This window comes from Bombus fervidus, chromosome 12, assembly GCF_041682495.2.
Source record: "Bombus fervidus isolate BK054 chromosome 12, iyBomFerv1, whole genome shotgun sequence".
In the NCBI taxonomy this organism is placed as follows: domain Eukaryota; kingdom Metazoa; phylum Arthropoda; class Insecta; order Hymenoptera; family Apidae; genus Bombus; species Bombus fervidus.
Window position 1 is genome coordinate 1,125,464 of NC_091528.1, and position 23,776 is coordinate 1,149,239.

General features: G+C 38.9%; 2 protein-coding genes and 1 long non-coding RNA gene across 5 annotated transcripts in view; 1 reads left to right on the forward strand and 2 right to left on the reverse strand.

The window, feature by feature from the left end:
- The window catches only part of LOC139992954 (uncharacterized), a 61,394-nt gene extending 48,514 nt beyond the window's left edge, over positions 1-12,880 (forward strand). The window contains exons 2-4 of the long non-coding RNA XR_011801253.1: positions 9,617-9,835; positions 10,112-10,245; positions 11,789-12,880. This is a non-coding gene — a long non-coding RNA (uncharacterized lncRNA). The remainder of the gene's footprint in view (positions 1-9,616; positions 9,836-10,111; positions 10,246-11,788) is intronic.
- LOC139992943 (furin-like protease 1) overlaps positions 1-23,776 on the reverse strand; it is a 355,294-nt gene that overhangs the window by 331,380 nt on the left and 138 nt on the right. The gene's annotated exons all lie outside the window — the stretch shown is intronic.
- Nachra7 (nicotinic acetylcholine receptor alpha7 subunit) overlaps positions 1-23,776 on the reverse strand; it is a 161,753-nt gene that overhangs the window by 93,006 nt on the left and 44,971 nt on the right. For 2 of the 3 annotated variants that reach the window (XM_072014267.1, XM_072014268.1), the window contains exon 2: positions 17,772-17,914. The exons of the other annotated variant lie outside the window; for it this stretch is intronic. In XM_072014267.1, the coding sequence (XP_071870368.1) occupies positions 17,772-17,914 (143 nt within the window). The remainder of the gene's footprint in view (positions 1-17,771; positions 17,915-23,776) is intronic. 3 annotated transcript variants of the gene reach the window in all.

Below are 23,776 nucleotides of genomic sequence, written 5' to 3' on the forward strand. Positions count from 1 at the left end.
ATTATCAAAATACATCTAGTTTTAGCCTGGCCTTCATACTTCATACTAGATGTTTAATGAAATGTGGTGTTCAGTCTTTCGTACGAAAAAGGTCATCAGAGGATTGCACGCGTGAAAAGTTTACTTATACATGACGTGATCGTAAAGCTTCGTTATTCTATGATTTTACTTCTGTCGCGAAGGAACTCGGTGCATGAAATAATCGATTGTCCAATTTTATTAGTACAATTGGAAATTTATGTCGCTAAATTTTACATGTAGATATATTTACTATTAGGTTGTCCGAAAAGTTTCCTTCGTTTTATAAGGGAATAATAGGCGCACAATGTTTTTTGTTTTATATTACTTTATTGAATTATGCACGAACATAATAATAGAAATATGACGAAATGGATCATACCTAATTCAATAAAATAATATAAAACAGAAATTGTTGTTCATCTATTATCACCTTATGAAACGAAAGAAACTTTTCGGACAACCTAATACTTTACATTCGGCGATTTCCACAAATTGCAAACAGGCAAGGAATTCGCTAATCCATATGCATAAATAAGATGATCCCTCGAACAACGCGGAAGTTAGAGATCCCAACTGACCGCGTAAAGTGAAATCCGCGTAGTTGCGGAGGCACTCTTCCTTAAAGGCTGAAGCAAGTAGGTATATACTCGCATACATACGCATATTATATTTCCCCAATGCATGTGCATATATGTAGCATTTAAAATTTACGTTTGTTATATTCAGTCATTATATTCTTCGCTACAAGACGATTTGATGCGAACTGTCTTTTTGATATCATCACCATATGCATCGAACAGCATCGACTTCGAACAGTTGACAAATTGTTTGAGAAAGGAAAAGATAAGAATTTATTTCTTTTTGCGCATACATACAATGAGACTATAGCTGTGTACCTCGCAGAGACACACTGGTTGTTTAATCTTTCTTCCAAGTCCCATAACGGTTCGTTATGTGCTTGAATTTGATGCTGTTCCTTGTGTGCAAGGACAATCTGCGAGGAATCAGTTCACGCGAACGAATTCGCATTTGTTCTTTCTCGCATCTCGTATTCGCCACGATAAGGAAATTCGTAACGATATGCTAAATAAATTGATTCGAAATAAATGTAAAAAAGAAATGAAATCTGTCAAATAATTGAAACCGCATTGTTCAAGGGAGCACTGTGTACAGTAAAATAAACACATCTAGGATAAATATACAAATTGACGAACGATGGCGCAGCTGGTTCAAACGCATTTACCTTATGCAAACCAGTGTTATTTTGAAACTTCACGCAGTCCAGATCAGATGGTACAATGGGGTCGCTTAAAATTCATGTGTCGCGTTCTTCGCGTAACAACTGCGGGCTTCGATGCAGAAACTGCGGCGTTACGATGCAAGGAAAGTAATTTCCCCTCAACCGGCAGATCCACGCAATAATAATTATGCATCTGACCAAGAGAACAATGAGAAAACTCATACAACAAGTATAAAGTTTCGCGAGTATAAAGTTTGTTATATCTTGTAAAATATATCACGAGTGGAAGAAATTCTGTTTTGTAGAGTAAAGTTGCAATGAAGACGAAAGAAAGAAAATCTTTCTCGCGTGTAAATTAATCTTCTTCCCCTGAAAGTTTAATAAAATGACCTATTGTTTGATATGTTGAAATTTTCATTCGATGAACAATCTTGATTTGAAATAGAATTATAAAAAGTATTTTTTATAATAAAGTAACATTCTACTCCTTTTATTTTTTGTTATTTATTTTTTTATCCTATTTATAATTTATCCAGGAAACCACGTGTCACTAATTCTAAAGTGTACGTAATATTGCGCGCAAGAGCGAACCTTCTATGTAACGTTAAATAGTGGCAGTTGTTTTGTTTATGTAATTATGTACTTTCGTGGAAGATTTGAATGCAAGATTGTAGATAAGTCTGTGCATCAAAAGCAACAAGTGGCCACATATCACGTACAACGAAATGTCGATAAAATAGCACCCCAAATATATGATTTTGATACAGATCGGAAAAATACTTCAAGTCACTGACTATTAAACAACATTTTCGTTTATTTATTTTTGCATAAAGATTCATCTCCTATTTCATGCTTTTCATCGCACTACGTATAAACAATAAAGAACTGTATAGTTGATCTCTAAAATAAATAGAATCGTTAATAAATAAATAAATATAAAGAAAAAATGTCAAGATACAGTATCTTTTGAAAGATAACAGCAATTCTGACTGTGCTCGAAAGAAGTCAAACGAAGTCGGGGGATCGATTGGCTAGTAAAAATAAACTTGACTTGACAAGTTCGCAAGGGTACACAAAACTTTCCTGACTGAAGTTGTCGAAGACAGGCTTGGTCGTCGTTCGAACCTGGAACAGGAAACCCAACCATCGTAATTCATGACGCGGCTGCAATCACCAATACCACACAAGACTTTTCGATACAAAATGTACCTGCTGCGAGCAAATTTCTTTTCGCCACGCAGATTATTCGAAAGGGAAAAAGTTAGTCTAGCTTCGTGAAAGGAAACAATTTTCACACATCGATCGACGAAATCGTTTATCATCTACGAATTCTTGATCGAGTTTTTATTTTCCACGAATTATTTAATGCAAACGACCGACGTTATATCAACAATACAGTCGCTAGATGCGGCATGCAGCAAACACTGCATTAAACTGATTGCTTCACGAATACGAGCTAATACATTAAACCTAATTTCATTTGACGTATATATCAACAGTACAAAGAGGAATAAATGGCCTCGTTTTTCACGTGATTTTTAATATTCACTATGCTAGTATACTAGTTGAAAACTATTAGCCCTTGAAATGGTCGGATGAAATGTATGTTACATAATTGATAGGATGAAGTTAATTTAACTCGCCCGATAAGATTAATGGATTATCCTCTTCATTTATCTAAATACGCAGGTATATCAACCTTTTTGGTAGATTAATGTAAAAATATATTGATATTATTAACATCTATTTTGAAATTGAGAAGTGATCTTCAGATTTAATGACACGAGAAAACGTTTTATTTAAAGAAGTTTCATGAAGAACAGATACACGCTGCGATATCATATATACCGAGAAATTCGTTCGTTATGTAGATATTTTTTTAAAAAGCGTATACAATTAATATTATAATAAACAGTTAATATGTCACGGACGATTCGACGATTTTTCAAGCGGCTCAAACGAAAAATAACGTAATCTGAAGCCCATTTCTACCCTAATCGTGGCTGTGCGTCGGGTCATAATGAGAACTGAGCTAATATAAAAAATGTTCCATTTAAGATAAACTGAGAGCCGAGTGTTTTTATTTGAGGAATATCGGACAAAGCGAAAACTTTTGCAAAAGGATTCCACAGCATTTCAACGGCACTTCGTTGATGCGCAGTTTAATCCATTTTCGCTTTTCTTCCTGGATATTAACCGCACTCCACGGTATTGAATTCCTTTGTCGAACTTTGTGTTTGTTTTCTTCTCGGTTACTCAATGATGAGCTTCGCATTTTTCGGAGGACACAGTTAATTTACGATCTTTTCAATCTTTCTCCCATTCGGTAGATACTACCAGTAGATAGTATCGGTTAATGACATGTCCATCATTACTTAGAATATCTTCTAATATTCTTCTAATGTAATTCTTGGCCTTTCCTTTTTTTTTTTATTAATTTTTATCTCGTGATTTATAAAATATCGTACAAGAGAGGCTATGGAATGTACTAATATTTTAATTATTTTACAGAAAGTTACTTGATATTGTTTAAGTTGCACTCTTAAGTAGTTCTCGGTAGAACATACTCAATGGGTGCTTTATTTCCGATTATCGTTCAATAGCCGAGAAGATATAGGGACTAATCGATTAGCATGAAACAATAATATCACTTGAAAACTCCCTCCAGATTGCTAACGTGTAATTAGACTCTCGTACGCTTGCAAGAGCAGCTCGATATCGTCTGGCTGTTGTAACAATGCGTTCCTTACGATGCATCCGTGCGTTCCGACCTTTTCTACACAGGCTCGCGTATATTTTCACAATGACCCTGGCAAACAGCTGCATCGATTTCTTGTCCCATTGAATTTTTACGAATGGACGATTACTTTCCAATGATCCTTTCTGCAATTATCTCACCGGTATCAAATACGATTTATAATATAATAATATATAATACAGCAACGTTACACCATTCGTGCTTGTTTTAAGTATTTATAAATGGTAGAATGTCTCTATGTAGGTACTTCGTTGCGCCAGAGTTGATAACTTGGAGCATACAATTCTACTTCGATAACTGCATCACTTATAATTAATTTATCCTATGTTCTAGTTAAATACATGTATTAGGATTAAATGAAAGCCGAAACGAGCAAACAGAACGGTATTAGGAAAAAGGAAATAATTAGATATTAAATTGGTTTCGAATCCTGCTGGTTTAATTCTATAGTTTAAACTCCAATAACTACCGGCATTAATTTTCTGTTACTCCTACGGGAGCTCTGATAAAATATTGATTATCGCTAAACCATGCCGAATCATTGTAAACCGAGCGCTAACGGAAAAATTTCTATTAAAAGGGAAACGACCATGTAATTTCGTTCTATAAGAATTCTAAAATTGAAACATGATTATATAAGATTATTGGCTTGTATCGATCTCTACGCCCCAGAACGACTATCCCGCGTTCCGATCGTAAATTACTCGTTGTATTTTACCGATGGTAAAAGTATCGCAGTAAGAATGGGACCCGATTACTGTTACGACCGTTCGCGGGGAGACGCGGTCGCGAGGAAAACGCGTCAGCGAGAGGCGTAAATTCTCGCTACGATTAGGCTAATCGACGCCGCGAAGTAGTCGTTCCCCGTGTTTCGGTTAGGATAACAGGGGTGGTTAATTGAAATTAACACTGTGTTAACAGGTTAATGTGATATATTCAACGATGGATTACAATATTATGAGCGTTACAGGTATTTGACGATGAGTATAGATTTTGCGTTACAGAGATAGGACCCGATTTGACGATATGTCTCGATGCGATAGTTAGACTTTGCAAATGAATTGATTGGGGTTAGGTAGAACCGTGGTAGACTTACTGACTGTTCGGACGATGAAAACGGACTACACTGAGAGTGACGATGCTGTATCAGAGGAGAGCTAGGAAAGGGTGTGTCTAACGCATGGGATCATCGGATTCGTTAATGACAGTTTTTTGGTCAGGAAAGTGAGGGAAATAGACGTTGTTTCTATTGGCTATTACGATTGTTGGTGGACCAGGAGGGGTCTTAGCCGCCCTCGATAGAAGGTTGGTAGTGGGAAGCATCGCACGTGTGCAAATAACTAATTTTAAGTGTTTTCCGGACACAAACCAGAGATCTTAGAAATTACTTTCGTTGAAAAGATCCTTGTTCGACCTGAGACGCTTTGTTGAGATTTTCTAAGATTTATGGTCGGTCCCTGAGATTCTTTAGAGTATGCCGTAAGGAGGTGCAGACACATGGTTGCCATGTGTGATGCAAGGCCCCGTCCAGGTAGAGAGTCGGCCGACGTAACATCCTCCCCCCGTTGAGAGGTTCCCGATCAATTGATATGGTTGATGTCGTGAGGTGGGTTTCTCGTCAGACGTTGTCGCTGTTGATTGTGTCTTGATTCTGGAGGTATCGTGAAGCACCTCTGCCCAGGAAGTGTCATGGAACACCTCTGTCCATGAAGTGTCGTAGAACACCTCTGTCCATGAAGTGTCGTAGAACACCTCTGCCCAAGAAGTGTCGTTGAATGCTTCGATCCTGGAGGTGTTATGCAGCAGCTCGGCCCAGGAAGTATCATGGAACACCTCTGCCCATGAAGTGTCGTGGAATGTCTCGATCATGGAGGTGTCGTGTAGTACCTCGACCCAGGAAGTGTCATGGAACACCTCTGCCCAGGACGTGTCTTGGAACACCTCTGCCCATGAGGTGTCGTTGAACGGAATTCCTGTGTTGTCTGATGCTGAGTCGTCCAACACAATGTGGAGGTTTGTAGTTGATTGGGAGGTTGGGCTCCCCCCGATGATCCGCCCGAATCGCGCTCTCTTGGTGATGATCCTTGGCGGAGAATGAGCGTTGGGCGTCGTAACTGTGACTTGCCTTAGCGTCGGAGAATATGTTGGCGTTATTGGAGCCAGGGGTGACTCCGGTGAGATCTTCGTGGCCCGAGACTTGTCCGATGCCGCCATGGTGGTGACAGCGTGATGATTATTCCGCCTCGGATAATTCGCAGATGTGGCCCCTTTCGGAAATGGCGAAGGTGGCATCTTCGTGTTATGTTCAGGAAAAGGATTCTCCGATATGATACTCCTGCTCTCAGATGATACAGGTAACGTGCTGTAAGACAGACTGAACATTGAGATGCTGATTGAGGAGGAAATGTTCCTAGAGAATCCTATCGTGGATTTCGAAACCCCTGCTGTAGGCCCTGATTCGAAATTGACTTTGTTGTCCTGAACGGGATTCAGTTTTTTCCGGTCCAGAGGATCGCGAGAGGTTGTCTTCATGTCGCGCGTTGGCGAAGAGCTGCGAGTGTCAGAGGTTGTTTGATTCAAGGCGCTTGCTGACGTTGAATCAGATTGTTCGGATAATGATAATGCGAAATTGTTTGTCGTCGAGTCGCGTTTTGGCGCTGAGTAGCGAACGTTAGAGATTGTCTGATTCAAGCCGATTGGTAGCGTTGAATCAGATTGTTCCGATAATGATGACGCGAGCTTGGTTGCCGTCAAGTCGCGTATTGGCGCTGAGTTACGTACGTTAGAGATTGTCTGATTCAAGCCGATTGGTAGCGTTGAATCAGATTGTTCCGATAATGATGACGCGAGCTTGGTTGCCGTCAAGTCGCGTATTGGCGCTGAGTTACGAACGTTAGAGATTGTCTGATTCAAGCCGATTGGTAGCGTTGAATCAGATTGTTCCGATAATGATGACGCGAGCTTGGTTGCCGTCAAGTCGCGTATTGGCGCTGAGTTACGAACGTTAGAGATTGTCTGATTCAAGCCGATTGGTAGCGTTGAATCAGGTTGTTCCGATAATGATGACGCGAGCTTGGTTGTCTGAGCCGTAGAGCGAAATAGATCCGCAAACTCTGGCCAATCCTTGTAGAGTTCCGACAAGGTAGGTAAATGAATTTTCGGCAATGAAATGTTCGAATAGCTCGATGTAAAACTTCGGATTGTCGACCTTGATTGTTCGTTTGCGTTATTAATTATGGTAGTCGCGTGTCCGGTGAGAATATAGAACATTTGTTGTAAGTCAATGCGGTCCTGCTGTGTTTGGCCCCCCTTCCTATCGTCTAATTCCCATTGATTTTCTTTGAATGATGTGAATTCTTCCTCTAATTCCTCTAAATTTCGTTGGATAGTATATATTTGTGTCCCTTCCACATAATTGTTGAGTACTGTGCGAAATGCCTCCAACCCTTTTCTGAACCCCTCTCGTTGTCGTACCAATTTTCTCGTGCGTTCTTTCATATTGGGATCCATGACTGATTTCGATGCCTTGAGCGAGCTTACCTTGTAGTTGCGAGTTTAACTGTTGCTTGTTACCGTGTGACGGAATATTGTGATGTTCGCGAGGAAGGCGTTCTTCCCGAGGATCACTCGTGTTGTAATGAAGCTGAAGTTGTTCCGACTGCAGGTTGTCGCTTGTCCCTGTGCAGCGGAATGTCGTTGACGTACGTTTCGTGAGGAAGGTGATCCTTCCCGAAAGTGACGTGTTTTGTCGTGCGATCGAAGTTGTTGAATATCGTTATGTTCCCGATTGTCCAGTTGCGGCGGGAGGCTGCATGGTTGCGTCTTCAACCATCGAATTATGCCTCTTCCAAGGTGACGGCCCCTTGACGTTACTGACTTCGCTGGAGTGGTAAAGCTTCCGCTGCTGGTTATGTTGGATTCATGTGGCACTGTATGGTAGTGGGTGTCACTGGTGTGCACTTTTCACTTACCACTGAATCCGGCTCGAAGGACCAAATGTTACGACCGTTCGCGGGGAGACGCAGTCGCGAGGAAAACGCGTCAGCGAGAGGCGTAAATTCTCGCTACGATTAGGCTAATCGACGCCGCGAAGTAGTCGTTCCCCGTGTTTCGGTTAGGATAACAGGGGTGGTTAATTGAAATTAACACTGTGTTAACAGGTTAATGTGATATATTCAACGATGGATTACAATATTATGAGCGTTACAGGTATTTGACGATGAGTATAGATTTTGCGTTACAGAGATAGGACCCGATTTGACGATATGTCTCGATGCGATAGTTAGACTTTGCAAATGAATTGATTGGGGTTAGGTAGAACCGTGGTAGACTTACTGACTGTTCGGACGATGAAAACGGACTACACTGAGAGTGACGATGCTGTATCAGAGGAGAGCTAGGAAAGGGTGTGTCTAACGCATGGGATCATCGGATTCGTTAATGACAGTTTTTTGGTCAGGAAAGTGAGGGAAATAGACGTTGTTTCTATTGGCTATTACGATTGTTGGTGGACCAGGAGGGGTCTTAGCCGCCCTCGATAGAAGGTTGGTAGTGGGAAGCATCGCACGTGTGCAAATAACTAATTTTAAGTGTTTTCCGGACACAAACCAGAGATCTTAGAAATTACTTTCGTTGAAAAGATCCTTGTTCGACCTGAGACGCTTTGTTGAGATTTTCTAAGATTTATGGTCGGTCCCTGAGATTCTTTAGAGTATGCCGTAAGGAGGTGCAGACACATGGTTGCCATGTGTGATGCAAGGCCCCGTCCAGGTAGAGAGTCGGCCGACGTAACAATTACTATTGACTAGCCACGAAATCGTCCACGAAATCACACGAACCAGGATAGCATGGATAACGAAAATTGACCTACGAAATTTGATACAGCAAGGCAAACCAAGCCCCCATCCACAACTTTTGGTATATCCCCAACCCCTGGATATGACCCAGGATTCCAGTGATCTCTAGCTGGTACGTGTCGGCTGTGGGTCACGCGCCAACGCTTTCTAAACGCAAGACATATTCCGGTTGCATCTGTATTCGAGGAGAAAAGAGTACACGAACGATATACGAATTGGGTCTTGCAAAGATCCGCATTGCCAACTATAAATCTAGCCGCCAGTGACAGCCTTGATTCTTGGTTTAATCTTCAAATCTCACGCATCTATATATTATTCGACAACCTCGTGTTTGCATATTTTCGGCACCACGCCGGAATGGTTACTCGCTACTGATCTGATTCATAACGTAGCTTGCCCTTTCCATCGTATTGTTTGAATTTCTCTGATTTAGCGAGAAGCTTCGCGCTGTACAAATTCATTTTTCTTATGCTATCGACGCAGTACACATTCGACTACGATACACCGCAGAAGGGATGGTAATCTTGAGGTAAATTATTGTGAAATAATTCCTCGATATTTTGTAAGAATGGAAATTTATCGACCCTGAATATTTCTTTAAAAATGTGGCGCTAATATGATATTGTTATACGTTGTGCCGCGCAACGATCTGCGCTGATATTTTATTTTGATTCGTTAGCCACGAAATCGATTAGCCGACGAGGTGATCCGTGGTTTCATTTTGCGCTAAATAATTTTCAGGCGGTGCACGAGGTGGGTGTAACCGAGACAACGGCGCGGTGGTAATGGCAAGGAGGAAAATAAATTCGTGGGAACAGTTGCGGCCCTATGGGTCACACGTTCACAGCCTTCGGATGTGGAAAAAGTTACAGACGCAGTGGTAGAAAGTCGGTTTATACAGATCACGTACGGCCTGGAATGAACGGATAAAGTTTTGGGATTCACTTTCCATTCTCAACGGTAAGCCAATTTCTACTATAACAAATATTGTAAGTTAGTTAAAAGACGACGAGTTTATGGTTCGAAGAGCGGAGAGTAGTTAGCACTGACGTAAAATTTTCAAGCAGTGTGCAAAGAAGATCGTTATTTGTCATTTTGGATCTCGATTTGTATTCTGCAAAGAATCTCGAAGGAAAAATAACAAAGAAATATACAGGAAAATGTTTCGACTTAATTTCCTTAAACGACTTTAAAGCGCGGAACATTTCACAACAGCTTCCAATTGTCTTTATGCAGAATGGTAAATGGGGGATTCAGAATGAATAGATGGCACTCGTTAAGCGAAAGGAAGTCAGAAAATTAGTACTTCCAAATAAAAATAATCAAACACCCATGCATCGAACTAGTTCAAGGTCTGTGAGATTGAAAGGGTAAGTTATGAATTCTTTGTCTCTTTTCCATAATGTATTCTTCTCATAACATTACAAGTTTCCCCGCGGCATTTTCATCTTTTTCTTCAAATTCTGGCTGAGATATTTTGATGAGACAACGATATATTATATGGACCTAGGGTAGTCGGAAAGGAGGAGCCAGAAACGCCGTAAGCATACAGAAAATTAGATATCATCCAGCACAGTCGGTTAATTCGACGTATGGCTTGAAACTTTTTGCGGTACGTGACGAGGCATAGCAAGTAGAACTGCGAATGCAGTTCCCCATCGGTGCTGTTGTCGCTATTGCCGGTGCACGTTGCGCATTTCCTACTCGAACAAATCCACTTTGCAACCTCGTTTCTGTGCTGGCGCATCCTTGACGCTATGCGTCATCCGTACGTATCCGCCATGGAAATGAGAAACCGATATCAAGAGGAATCTTCTTTGCGACTTCTCGTACTTCGTCTACCATTAACAGGATTCCTTTCATGTGAAATTAGATTCTATTCCCGAGCTACTACTCGCGTTTCTGGCCCGTCTTCTTCTGGCATAAGCAATTTTTTTAGCCTATCGTATTCGATATAGATTGAACGTGCTACCTAAACTAGTTTGATTTCGTAGAACCTCTACGCCTTTAAATTTTGATAAAAATACTTTGCTTGTTGAAATGATTGAGACTAAATGATTGGTGCTTTGATTGCACTTTGATCGTCACGTTATATATAAATCTGGAATTATTTTAGGCAGGCTTTAAGATTTGAAATTCATCGTATGACTAAAGAATTACTCCTGGAAACATTTGATTTTGATCGTTAAAAAGTTTGGATGTTGAATAAAATATTAATGGTTACTATCTCCTCGTATCCAGTAGAATCGGTCCACAACTGGTCAGACACAGCTATTCCTCGTTAAACGCTTGGAACGCGATGTTAAATATAAATAGATGGAGTCTAAAAACGTTTCTAAATGCTATGCATAATTTTTTACTAATATAATAAAAATTAATAATCTACTATTTATCTATTTTCTGTGATTTACGATTACCTTTTTGTGATGATATTTTTCCGGTTTCGTTTGTTCCCACCAAGTGCTACCTTTTTCTTTCTAAAGTATCTAATCGCTTAAAAGCAATAATTTCCTGCAAAGAAATTTTTCGGATGCCTTGAGATTCAATTTCAGTACAGCTGTACATCTCTCTATGTCTGTTTCTTTGACTCTAAAACCGTCTCACGGAATTCATTCGTAATATGGCTGCTACTTTGACGCGTTCTTCCTCTCTAAAGGGTCCATCTGAGGAATTTATCTTTTCCCATTGGATTGAAAGATCTCGCACACATAATCCTGACAAAGGTCTTAATCCTTACCCGCGTACAAAACCATAAATTCCCCAAAAAAGGAAAGATATTTGAAGATATCGTAGAATTTCGCTCAACGCCGAGGCCCATCGCATTTTGATACGATTTCAAAAGTTACTGTGATGTTGCTTGTTATCAAAGCATATCATAGGTTCGCATTTGAAATTTTACCGAATTTTTTTCAGCGACGCTCTTCTTTCACGGTGTTTTTCCTTGAAACCAACAGGCAGAAGTCCCTTATTCTACAAGCTGAAAACAAGACCATTACGAAGGCGAGATCATCTTTTTTTATGAGCCAGCCAAGTTGGATTGTGAGGATGTATTTTGCGACGTTCTTGTTCCACAAGCTCTCGCCGCAGTTAAAATAGCGAGAACGTTCTGAGAAAAACGCGGGAAACTTAAGGTGTCTGTGTAGCAGAACAGTTATTCGCCTTTGTCGTATTTTCTTTCGTGTTCAAGAAAGAACTGCAGAAGACATAATGTCGTCAAAGGATTGTATAGAACAGAAGTGTACTGATGCACGACGTTGTAAGAAATAATTAACTCAAATTTTTTATTAGGCGTTTTATTTCTTTCTCTTTTTGTAAATCTTTGAGTAAACGCTACAAATGTACTTCAGCTTCGTATATTAATGGTAAAGTCGATTCTTCGGTAGAAATGGAAAAACAGATTTGTTTATTACAATTTACATTAAAAGCAATGTATGAAAAATTGACAGGGCATAGTTTTCCGAGAAGATTTCTTCAGAGACGTACTTATAATCGTATTTTTAATATTACGCATAAATATTCCGATCGCGATCGTTCTCAAACTTTTCCAAGACATTTAGCTAATGCTGTAGTATTTTTTAGAAGCTTTTAAGCGTACCCAAAAGTACCGTTTTTACGAGCGTTTTGAAAATAGATGAGTCTGAATATTAATGCAAAGTGCCTTTAATATTTCAACAAGTGAGTGCACGATAAGACCTGTCTGAAAGTCAAGACATTATACAATAATCTAACATAAGAGGAAGAAAACAAAACAACTTTTACAAAAAGTGAAAATTACAGGTCCGAATTTCAGTGTCTGATCTTCCTATTTTCTAGACTATATACTTCCGTATAATTATGAAATGATGTACTTACATTAGACCGTTTTTGCTCTTCACTCTTCACGATTAAGCACACTATTATTTGCTAGTAACCACGCCAAGTAGTCCTGTTACCATGGATTTCCATACCATAAATATTTCATTATCCAGAAGTTCAGCCCGAATACATTTAAACTTATACAAAGTGGAGCATAGTTAATTCGTATTCATTGAATATATCGTTACTATAACTTTAATTACAACTTCAATTTGTTCGGTATAATGGAACTGTAATTAGAATACGCAGAGGTATAAATTATTCAAGATTATTTAGCATATCAGTAACAATATAATCAAGGAATCAAAACGTTCATGACACTCGAAGTACAGGTTCTTTACCTAAATCAATACTATATTTTCCACAATTGAACAAATATCATTAGGACGTAGATTTAAAATAATGATGAATCAATTGCAAGATAAAGGTAGCACTTGTCAACTGATTGTATCATGAAGAAGCCTAAATTATTATACATTACAATATCATCGATCCTAAAATATTGAATTGTCCGGAAAGTTCGTTCCGATTTTTAAGGAATTTGATCGATACGAAAGATCATATTGAAAATTTGTTCACCGAAAAACCTGAGACGTCCTGGAAGGGTGGAGTATTCAAGTTGTGTGAAAGATGGAGAAAGGTTGTAAAACAACATGGTGTCTATATAATTCAATAAATGTGTATCGAATCGAAATGTAAATCGGAACAAACATAGTACAGAGATGGTAGTGTATATCTTTCTCTAATGAATGAAACGCGCTTTGATCTCTATATCCAAAACTGCCTTCAATTCCAAAGGTGGTCGGATTAGCAGCGCAATCGATGTTTCTATAAGCTACTGCACGCCTCTGCTTAATTACGTTAATGAGTAGGAGATTATTATGATTATCTTGTATTTTCTCTAGCGGAAAGCAGCGCGCGCGATCGGTTTGCGAGGTCACATTTAGCTGTGAGGCAAACTCATTGTCAGATAAGCTAACCGACCCTGAGGGAATGTTCTAAAATATATCGCAGACATCGACGGTAACGATGTAAGTTCCTCTTACTTGAGGGCAACTGTTGGTGTGTCGGTAAACGTACACAACCAAAGAAACTAGATAGTCGCTGATATTGCTGGCGAAGCTTTGAAACTCGGCTAATCTTCGGACTAAGTATTGTCCTACCGCAGAAAAGGAACGTTTCTTCGGCAATAAGGGTTTACTGACATTATGTTGCGTTACAAACATTCAATTTCACGGTACCTTGGAAATGCGCCTGATTAATTGTAATAGTTTCAGATTTTATATCCTCGTTAATGAAAATGTGCTTATAACTTTTATATAGTTGTTTCAATGGAGCTTTTTTCTGGAGACTTTCCATCTCGTCGATAGTAATCTTTTTGAGTTTCGTTAAACTATTTTTGAATCGTATAAAATTCAGATTCGGTGAGATCAGTAGAAAACGGTTAGCGTACAAGGAGCTTGTCTAAATATGTTTTGTAATCATTATTGTATCTCACGAGATTTTTATATGTACGCGAACAGTTATGTTGCTTTTATTCTCGCTGAACTTCCTTGCGCGATTATTCGAAACTACTTCATCACCTCACCATCATTTTTCCATCGATTCATCCGTATCAGATTCTTACGAAACCTTCACCGGGATTTCCACGAAAGTGGATATTTCTCGAATACAATTTATAATCGATTGATCTTAGTAACGCAACGAAGTGAAAAAGGTTAAATTCGAGGAGAACACGTCCTCCGGTATCGAAAGAACGGCGAAAATAATTTCTGGAGCAATTAAAAATGATTGTAGAAATGAACGATGCTTATGGTGTATACCGCACCTTTCTTCGCAATCGTTGTGGTATAAAAAAAATTGGAGGTCGAATCTCGGTCGCAATTGTAATGGTCCTATGGAAGAAGGTCACAAGGCGAAAGGAAGAACAAAGGGACGCTGCAAAAACGGCAGCCGCTGTCGGACACGGGAAACGATAAACGGCAAAACAGGCGCAGCGAAACAATGCGCAGGGCATATTTAGCCGTGCCGTTGTACATTATTTAGGTGCCAGTACGCGCCATTTGTATTCCCGCGCACGCGTGTGCTACGAAAATTCGCGATATTTCCTTCCACCCTGCATCCCCTCGACCAGAAGAAACCGATGCCTCGTTTCCATATTGTTGCGATCACGTCCACGTTTTCGGAAATGAAAAGTTTCCTGATCGTGGTGGACACCCCTTAAATTTGCCATTCGATCTTCGATCGCAAGGAAAATGGCTCGTTTAACGAAACGAAGGAAATGTTGCTTGAATTACGAGCATTGAAAATTCATTGAAGTTCCTTTTTCGATGATTTATAGAGAAAAGTAGAAGAAAGAAAGCGATGTTTATTTTCATATTTGAATGAGAAGATTTGAAATGAAGACTTGTAAAGTTTAAGAACGTCATCTTAGATCTCGAGAATGTCCTTTGTGCGAAGCGATTGAATTTTGACGATGTATGAAATCGTTCATTCGTGAAGCGTAACAATATATCGCAAATACGCCTTTACTAGGCCATTTGCGAGATATTCCTTAATCATTTTATGTAACGTACGATATTTGATAGAATTTTACGCGAAAACGTTATGTTTCATAAATGTTGTCATTGTCTGTTGGATTGTAAATTAACTAGAATTTAAAATTAATTCAAACTTTCTGATACAGAACGAGAAGAAGCTACAAAGAGTTGAACTACGCGTCAAAACTAAATATGTAATAGACACGAATGTCTATCGATATAAACGTCAACGGAATTATTGGTCTTCAGGATTTAATTAAACTTTTACACACTTGTCATTACACCGCATGAATATTGATGTACGCGTATCTATATATATGTGATAAATTGCAGTCGAATATATTGTTTATTAATTTGTTCAGTTTATTAGTTTGGAAGTCCGTGTATAGAATTACCGCAGTATGTACTACAGAGTATAGTTTCTCTGCTAATATATTAACCAGATACGTCTAAACTCTAAACTCATCCTCAACTACTCGACGTTTTGATACGTTAGAGAACTATCAACTTGAGAATATCGAAATTGACTGAGAGAGCTTGATTCTCGCTCTCGAGAATGATCGATGTGATTAGCTTAAAATCCTTCGGATGATCCTTCTCCCGTGGAATATACAATTTCGAACGTGAAGTGTATTTCGAACGCGAATTTATAAATTGTATATGGATGATCCGTTAAGTATTTACATACATACGATCGTGGAAAAATAAATTCCCACGAGGTTATCGATATCGAGGTTATCGAGAGTTTCAAAGGATAATAGAAATTTACCGTCTAAATAATTATACGCGTCTCGTAATAATTAGCCCTGAAAATTAATATTTTCCACAAACCTGATATTGCCCACGTTTAAAGATTATAACCATACACTGGTATTAGCAAAATCTACAAAGTAATTACAAGGCACACGCTTGAAATAGAACAACGAATCTGGGCAGAATAGACGACACTGTTAATCCGGCTTCTAATTACACATAAAACCAGCAGTTCGCCACGTGCTGTCTGAAAGGAAATTCCCCGAAGCTTCTACTAATCATTTCTAATGATGCTCGAAACATTGTCCGCACCATACTCCTACAGCTATGGTTTATCGTAAATCATCTTCGCGAGAAATGTTATATCTAAATCAACGTTACACTAAATTTATGAAAGTGTAAAATAAAATGATGTTACTAGTGTTATATTTTAATGGAACTTAACATCTTTTGGCTTTCAGTAATTGATAAAACCGAGGTTTAATCTTCCTCATATCAAGAATTCCTCTAAAATTAAACACGATTGAATCATAAAATTCAAGACTAGAGAGATTTTATTGTTGCAAGTCCAAGAAACAAATGTGCCCCTAATAAAATTGGGAACTTCTATTCGGTATAAACATTTATATACCGAATTGTAAGGACATGGAGAAAATTGAATTGGGTAAACTAACAGGATCTTCGTTCAATAATTTACAAGGGTTAACCGTGAAACTGACAGTGAGTCTAGAGTCCAGACGATGATTGATGAGAGCGTAAGTGCATCGTATGTTACATGCGGCCTCCGAGTGCAGCCAATGAACACTTCCGTTTCGTCGATGCATCCTATATACATCCAGGTTGTACACGCGAGTAGTCGTAATATCAGTGATTGGTCTTTGTTCGTTTTAATGTCATTCCTTCCGTGTGCATGTGCGGTATGTACGTGTTTTACACTGGTGCGTATAAACGTGCAGGAACGGGAGATGCATGTTGGAAAACGTGTATGCAGGGCTGCACGTAGCCCTCGTAGGTAATCACCGATCTGTGTACTTTTTTCCTATATATGCACGTGTATGTGTATGTACACGTTTATCGAAGCCCCGTTTCGTAGCAATACCAGCGCTTCGTTGGCCGGAGAAAAAAGGATACGATACGTTTCTAATTACGAACCAGGTCGCGTTTGGGTACATTGGTCTCTGGCTGTTGACACGACATTTTAAAAAAGAAATTTTATTTTTTCATATTTTCGCAAACGTGAGATATATTAGCAATTGTATACCGACAACTGATCGTTTAGTTTTCGAATGTATTTTCAAATCTAACAAAAAGAAAATTCCAGAAATACAAGAAAAATTTTAGAACCTTCGACGATTTTCAATACTGCGATATACATTTTGAAATCAGAGGTCTCGTCAGATGGATGTCTAAAAGTATATGTATGCATACCTTCTTCTTAATTACAAAATTCATGCAGGGAATAATCATAAGGCGTTACCTGTCGAACAAAATACGATAAGGTTGCATGCAAATAGGAATCTTAAGAAAACTGATCGTGCTACTCGAAGCAGAAAGCAATGCAAAAAGGACGTTCTGTCTATTGCAACTCACTTAACTCGCACCTTGATAAAACGAGCACACTTTTCGTTTCAGTATAATAGATACTTAGAATTCTGTTGGTACTGTGTGCGGTGTGCGTGTTACGTTAGAGAGAAGGTCTTTTATGCGTTTTGTACAGAGGAACTTTTAAGTTGCTGTTGAAAACTTACAACGTCGATTATTTGCATTAGTGTAAGGCCAAAGCTCAACACGAGGGGCTCGGACTCATTGCCAACCGGACGCTCCAGCACGTTGTATGTATCCAGCAGGTCGCTTAGCAGCCGTTTCTCGTGAGAACCGCCGTTTACCAGCCCTGACCAATTATCATTTTTTCAGTCATCTCTGTACAAGCACGATCTTTAAACCACTTTGAGCCCCGACTAGCCTCGTCGACTCTCGAGCTCTTCCGCGGTCCACGCTCGCATTCTTTCGAGAACACCACATTCTCCCTTTGTTCGAAATTCACCGAGAAAAAGTAATGTTTACAAGACGAAAGATATTTTTTCTTCTTTTCTTAAATATTGCAATCGTTATGTAAGAAGGTAGAAACCAATTGAAAGTCTCAGTTGGAATCGAAGATGAAGATTATCATTAGCGATCGTTGTATCGTCTTGTCTGGAAACGTGTGTCGACTAGAATTTCGTAGATATTTTGCGTACGTGGAACACGGAATGTTAGTCGTGGTTCAAAGTGTACATGTTTAAAACTACGTTGCCCCTTTTATAACAAGAATGTAAGTCTGACAAGAATTATATGCAATATAAAAACATATATAGAAGCTAATTTGAAGCAACAGTACACATTTTTGCTAAAAAGGGCACGGGTAAATGTCTCCAGGTATCCGTGAGTCGTTGAATTTCACACGCTTGCATGGGTAAATTTGCAACTGACCTGTGAATAGAAACAAGCATTGATTCCTTTTCTTTAAAACTTCGCTCTAAACGTATCTCGAACAATTTCGAAGATCACGTCGATTCTGTGTAATCACGATAATGGCCACATGTATCGACATGAAAATTAAACAGAATTAAAAGAAAAAATTTCTACATTTTTCCTTGTGTAGAAAAATTAATTGGCTTCACGGTGGTTGCACACGCGATAGGAATAAAGTGCAAGTCCATGTGTCGTGGACATTCAGCCTCGAATCGTTGAATATCAAAGGAAACTAGACAATTTTCACAGACCTGTTATCGACGACTGGCCCTCGTCCTATCGATGTCGTATCGCTTCGTGTCGACGAAAAGAAACAAAAGAAAAAGGAAAATAACGACGATACAAATTTCTGTCGAGTATCTTAAAGAACGTTTATCTTCTTTCGATTTATCCCCAAGCTCCTCTCTGTTCAGCCGCTTTTAGGAGTCACCCCACGGTGACGTTTTGCACTACTTTTTCCGAATATACAACTTCGTAATCTCTCTTTCTACCCGGATCTCTCTCCTATCCACCCAGTCTCCTCTGTCCCTTTTCTTCCTTTCTCTATCCCCTCGTATTTTTGTCTCTGTTTCTCGTTTTTCCTGTTGCTCACAAGACACCATTCGATATCTTGTTCCACGGAATAGTTTTAAGAAGTTGCTGAATCAACTTGTCGCGTCAGTATTGCCGATACTGCGCTTCGTTATGAGCATAGGATTCGAGAATAAGGAAACGTCGGAAAGTAAAATAAAACAAGATGCATTTTATTATACTTTATGACCTGGCGTAACAATGTCAACGCAAGAACTAGAATGGTAGAGATGACCAATTTATAATGGATTCATTTCGGGAATATAAACAGTTTCTTGTAAAATATATGGCTAAAGATTTACATTACGTGCTTTTTTCATGTGCCTCCCATTTCAATTTCTTTGATACACGCTTTAAACATTAGTTGCTAGTAGTTCTAAGGTTAAACGGTGATATAATCATTAATTCGAACAGAATATCCATCTTCGATTATAACAGCTTTGGCTTCCAAGCCCTTTCGGAAGCAATTCAAATCATGAGAATTCCATTCCCTAAGGGAAAATTCCGTGCATCACCGATACGTCGTTGCATTTGGCACAGTACAAACGTTATCGTTAGCATCCGCGTTCACAATTAGAATGCGGAATGATCGACATTGGAGTAATCGTGTGTGCACGCATGTTTCGCGTCTCGACATGGAACTGTAGATACCCTCTCATTGGAATGCAAAGGCAAAATATGAATTATGAATCCCCTCGACGAGAAAAAATTCGATTCACCGCCGTATGATTGTATCGTATAATACCGGTTATCTTTCTGTTTGACGTTGCAAAGCAAAATATCTGTTTCTTTGATATCGTACGGAAGATACTTAGAATTTAAAGAAATATTTGTGAAGAATAATTTATAAAAGAAATTCTTTAGCTTTTTGCAAAAGAGATTATAAATTCGAAGAACTCGTTTCGTTTAAGAGACAATCGATTAAAGAGTAGTGAGAGAAAATAAATAGTAATAAACGTTCGTAAATATATGGACTGAAAAGATATGTTCCTCCTTCACGCTCTTTTGATAATAGACCCTTTGACTTCCTTCGTTTCCACCTGCCCAAACAAAATAGGATACAGCAAAGCTAAATAGCGAAACATTTGCTGTTCATTGTTTCGAGAGAACGTACCCGGTAATTGGATTCACGAACACGAATTGAATACGTAAAGCTAGTTAAAGAGCAGAAGCTTGCTTCTAAGAATTTCATAAAATCGTTCTGCAGGACATGCTGCGACTTTGCAAATCGACGAGAGCTGTGTGAAAAGACTAGAAAAGGACTTGCTCTTTCTGTGTTATAGAGTTATTTTCTCTCGAATCGCCGTTATATTTTCAACTCTCTGCTTTTGTAACTTCTTTTTTGTTTACTTGAATGCTTATAGCCGCGACATGATCGATTGAGTTTCATAACTTTCAAGACAGGATAATTTATTTCAACAATTTTGGCGATTGCAACGTTTGACTTTAATTTTTCAAGCTATCTTCCATCGCCCTGGATTAATACTTGCATTAAGGTACGAAAACGTATAGTTGAAAACTTGTGGTGATCGTCAGCATTTATATGAAAATAAAAAACATAGAATGGATGTAAATGGGATACAAATGATGCCATGGTTTCTGCTTTTCTCTGAGAAAAACAAGAAAGGAAGAAAAAATGCCATTATCGGAATCGAACCATTTTCACGCCGATAATTTTACCGCGGAATGAAGTCCGTTCTCAGTGAATGCACCGTTCCACTGGACGAAACAATAGGGTGCAATCGACCCATTTTCATTAACACGATCATATTTCATAAGACGCATTTCATAAATACGGCATTAGTAAACAGGAAACGAATGGCAGACAAATTTTTTTCTGGATCATATATAGCAGAAAATTGGAATTGATCTTCGAGAATCATTTAACTATGGATTTGCAAAATCATCTGACAAATCTTTTTAAAAGTTTTTCACCTTGCTTTAAATATACAACAATTTTTAATAAATAATTTTGGCAGTACGTATCTAATAATTTTCAATCTATGGTGTTCCGTCTAAAACTTGCGCACGAGTTTCTAGTAATAAAGGAGTTGAATACTTTGCAAATCATCACCCATATAAATAACTAACCAGGAGTTAGTCGTTCTTTAAACTTACACCCCATCCGCAAAGTTTCATTCACCAAGTTGTGCATTAATTATACTACATAAGAAATTGCGCGAAACCCGTATGTTTCGTTAGTGCTGTTACCATGTTATTTTGTCATTGCTAAACGATGTTTATAAGTTCGATTAATAGAGAGATTGTTCCCTGGGTAGAACCTTAGGAATTCATACGTGAGTTGTTCGCACACTTTCAGATTTATGGTCTCTCGGGATCGAGGGAACCCTTTATCTTGGAGCCGCGCAAAATATCAGCCAGAGTAACTTTATGAACCAACCGTTGCTCGAGACGAAGAAAGAAATCGCTGATGCGTTCGAGGTGGCAGCGATTTTCAACGATTCTACTGTTAGTCTTCATGATTTCTTTAGCCCGCGTTCAACGAAGAATTATTTGGAAAGTTTTCCTGGGAAAATGTGAGATTTTAATCGACAGCAAACGGAGAGAAAGGTCGGGGCGAAACGCAGTGGAACGATATTTAAGTGGGAACTGGTTTGCTGACGTATAGCGCGAACAAGGTCGTGTTATAAATTGTCTAATAATTTTCACGCGAAAGAAAAATTGCACTGCTTTATACACGCGTGTGTACATTTTATTCGATACCTTCTGAGAGCAACGTGATTTTTTTAACACGCCTGTGAATTCTTGTAGTACGATACAGACTTGCGAGGATTTGAGTTATGACGCCGACAGGGACGTAACGTTCCATATTTTTCGCCGCCGGCGTAAATAAAGATCAACTGGGAAAGTTACACTGCTCTAAGCACATCAGGGAAGAGAAATGGATTCGGTGATGTTACACCGTTGGTGATGCACCAGGATTTATGCATCCGTTTTGAGATTACCCTGCATATTTTACTACAGAGTGTTAAGATATTCTCGCGTGCTGGAATTATTGTACGTTGCACCTTTGTATAGAATCGTCATTTATTTAAGCATACACAGTTTGGTAATATGAACACATCCCTAACCGATCGAGTTATGCTTTTAGTTAGATATTTCAGAATAATTAATAAATTATCTTGTACTATGAAAATATAACTGAGAGGTTGAAGTGGTAAATCTCACAAGTGCCAAAAGCGACTTGAAATCTTCTGAAATATTTTTATTTCATCCTTTTCAAGCATGGAAAAGTATAATTTTAGCTTAGTCTTGTGAAGTTTCTAAAAGCTAAAATAGATTATTCAGCCATTTAAAGTGTTTACTACCGTATTCAACATGAAATTTACATCCTTCACTGAATAAATAAACGTTTATCTTACTAACACCTCCTTTTATAGTGCAGCTTTTGAACCGCACAATTCGCGCGATAACAGAAAATATTTTCCGAATGTAAGACGAGTATATTTTGCCATTTTTCCGCAGAGACGCATTTAATAGGATTTTTTAAAACCCCGCTAGAGAAACTCTTTTTCGGTTGGAGGTCGATTAAGAATTTTTCAAGCTTTTGAACATACGTTGACCGCTTAATATCTGCGCGTACCGAATCTTTCGCAACACAACAAGTCGCCAGGAAGTGGACCTAGGTTTCTAGCAATATTTCATGTTCGGTTAGACACAAAGTAACGGCTCGTGAAAACTAGTAGTCTGTAAGGTTACGTCCTACACCAGTAGTCTATCAGGATTACGCCAGGAAAACGAGAGCATGTCTGTCAGCGATTTTCCCAGAAATCGGTTTCACTGCATCGTTTCAGACCTGCCCGTCGGTTTACAGGCCAATTTCAGATCGATTTGATTCGCTCGAGAATTTTCCGGTGTATGACAACGGACTAGCATGGAAACGTGACTTTTTCCAGGGAACTCGCCCGGAAATGTCTTTGGCTGCCTCGCTGATGTAATGTTCACCGGCGAACGTTAGGGAAACGAATAGATCTTTCCCAGGAACGAAGAATTTTATTCCTCGGAAGGTTACGGAGCGTAGACAACGTGAGTATTTCTAGTAAAAATATAATTGATCTCCTGGTCTGTGGTATTATTCGTAAAATAATTACTTTTTAAATAGTCCTTGTCAATATTTATCTTTTCCCAGGAAAATCAAAAGATAATCTTCTTTTTTTAAACTTTCTTCAATCTGTTCAAAGATTTGTGATATTTAAGAATTTAGGAATATAATCACTTTTCGAGTTCATTCTCCTAGACATTTTACAATTGGTGATTTTTTCCAGATGCGCCAGTCTCCTGGTTTCCCGAACAAGCGAGATTATTTATTACAATTCCTACGAATGGACAACTTAATGCCAAAATCCAGACACAGATGAAAAGACCCGCATTTAAACTCAATTTCGTAAGATCGTCCCGGTAATCTCGTGGACTGAATTCGGGGAAGAAGATCGGTATCAGTTAATAGACGGTCGATATCTGGCCGAAATATCGGAGACTGGTTTCGCTTTGTTAAAATTCACGCTGACTGTCGACAGAGAAATTACGGGGACGATAATCGGTATATTCACGAATTCGTTTATTAAACCTCCACGCGGTTTAAGCGGCGGGCAAAATTACTCGGCTGTATTATCGTTTTGTTATCCGTCGGCTAGCACTGCTGTAGCATGCT